At 37.0% G+C, this 1,235-nt stretch overlaps 1 protein-coding gene across 1 annotated transcript; it reads right to left on the bottom strand.

The window, feature by feature from the left end:
- Positions 1-29: 29 nt before the first annotated feature.
- Positions 30-553, bottom strand: LOC108166119 (39S ribosomal protein L10, mitochondrial-like). Its single transcript, XM_017303672.1, has 2 exons — positions 463-553; positions 30-255 (listed from the first exon to the last, which is right to left on the bottom strand). The coding sequence occupies exons 1-2, from the start codon at positions 521-523 to the stop codon at positions 53-55; spliced, it is 264 nt and encodes an 87-aa protein (XP_017159161.1). The 5' UTR covers positions 524-553; the 3' UTR covers positions 30-52.
- Between the last annotated feature and the right edge of the window lie 682 nt (positions 554-1,235).

Below are 1,235 nucleotides of genomic sequence, written 5' to 3'. Positions count from 1 at the left end.
AGTTTAGAAATAAACTTCTCCAATTTCATTAAAACCAAGTGTCGTTGTTGCATCAATTCAGCTGCAGCTGCCGTCGGGGTCTCACCTCCTGGACGTGCTTTTTTTCGGACGGATAAGCCCCCGGGGGRATGGTCCTAGCTGGGGGAATGTACCGTGTGACGGCAATGAGCTTCTGTTTGAGAAAATGAAGGGGTTTTTTGTGACGGGTCACAGCCTTGGACCCGTGCCGGACGCTCTGAATCAGAGGCAGCCACCCTGAAAGCCACAGAGCTGGTTAGAAGTCTGCCACAACACCGGAGATGCAAAGTTAGCGTCGGCTAGYCACGCTGCAAATCTGCCACCGTTTAACTACAAGGTGGCAGACACTAATAACAACAGACACTTAGATTCGCAGTAAAAATACATTTCTAACATTTAATGGGTTAAGTCTGTTTTTTAAAAAGCAATTTAAGGTGTTTTTACCCTGGTTTCGTTGCAACTTCACACACAAGGTCGCCGACATCTTTAACAGGAAATACGTCATTTAGAATGCGACAGAGGAAAAACTGTTGCGTTCAATTACACGTCAGTAAAAATACAATGTTTATGATCCTCAACACGGACCATAAACATTTATAATTGTGACTAATAATGACCCAAACTAATTATGTTTTTATTCGAAACATAATTTTTATATTTCGAATAAAAACATAAAAAGAAATTCAGGAGGAATTTTGCTGAATTTCTTATGAAACTGTCAGCTTTTCATAAGCGAATTCTGTTTACATTCTTTTGATGTTTATAAACATTAACTTGCCAAAGTGTTTTATAAAAAACAAAAGTAGTTTAATAATTTATTTTCTTAAGTGTTTCGAGTATTAAAATGAAAAGTGAATAATTTTTTCAACCAAAAAGGCATACAGTGACTTTTTTTGCATTACTTTAATTAATGAGTTGCAAAGTTGTGTTAGAAAAGAGAGTAGAGGTTTCAGACTAARGTAGGCAAAATGTATTTCCCGTCCTTCCTGAAAAAGATCACTTGCTCACCTGCGCTGAAGAAGGTGAGCAATKTATCCTTTTAATTCTATTTTTTCTTTTCAAACCATTAATCAACCCCCGTTTCTATATCTCAATTATTCTACGTTTCCTTTGTGTCAGTAGATGTATTTATGTCTGTAAAGTAAAAAAAAACAAAAAAAAAACTTCTTGCCAAATACAGAACAGGCCGTGGCAAACAAGAAGACCCATGTCATTTG

This window comes from Poecilia reticulata, unplaced genomic scaffold, assembly GCF_000633615.1.
Source record: "Poecilia reticulata strain Guanapo unplaced genomic scaffold, Guppy_female_1.0+MT scaffold_2654, whole genome shotgun sequence".
NCBI lineage: Eukaryota > Metazoa > Chordata > Actinopteri > Cyprinodontiformes > Poeciliidae > Poecilia > Poecilia reticulata.
This window is presented reverse-complemented; position numbering and strand designations above follow the sequence as displayed.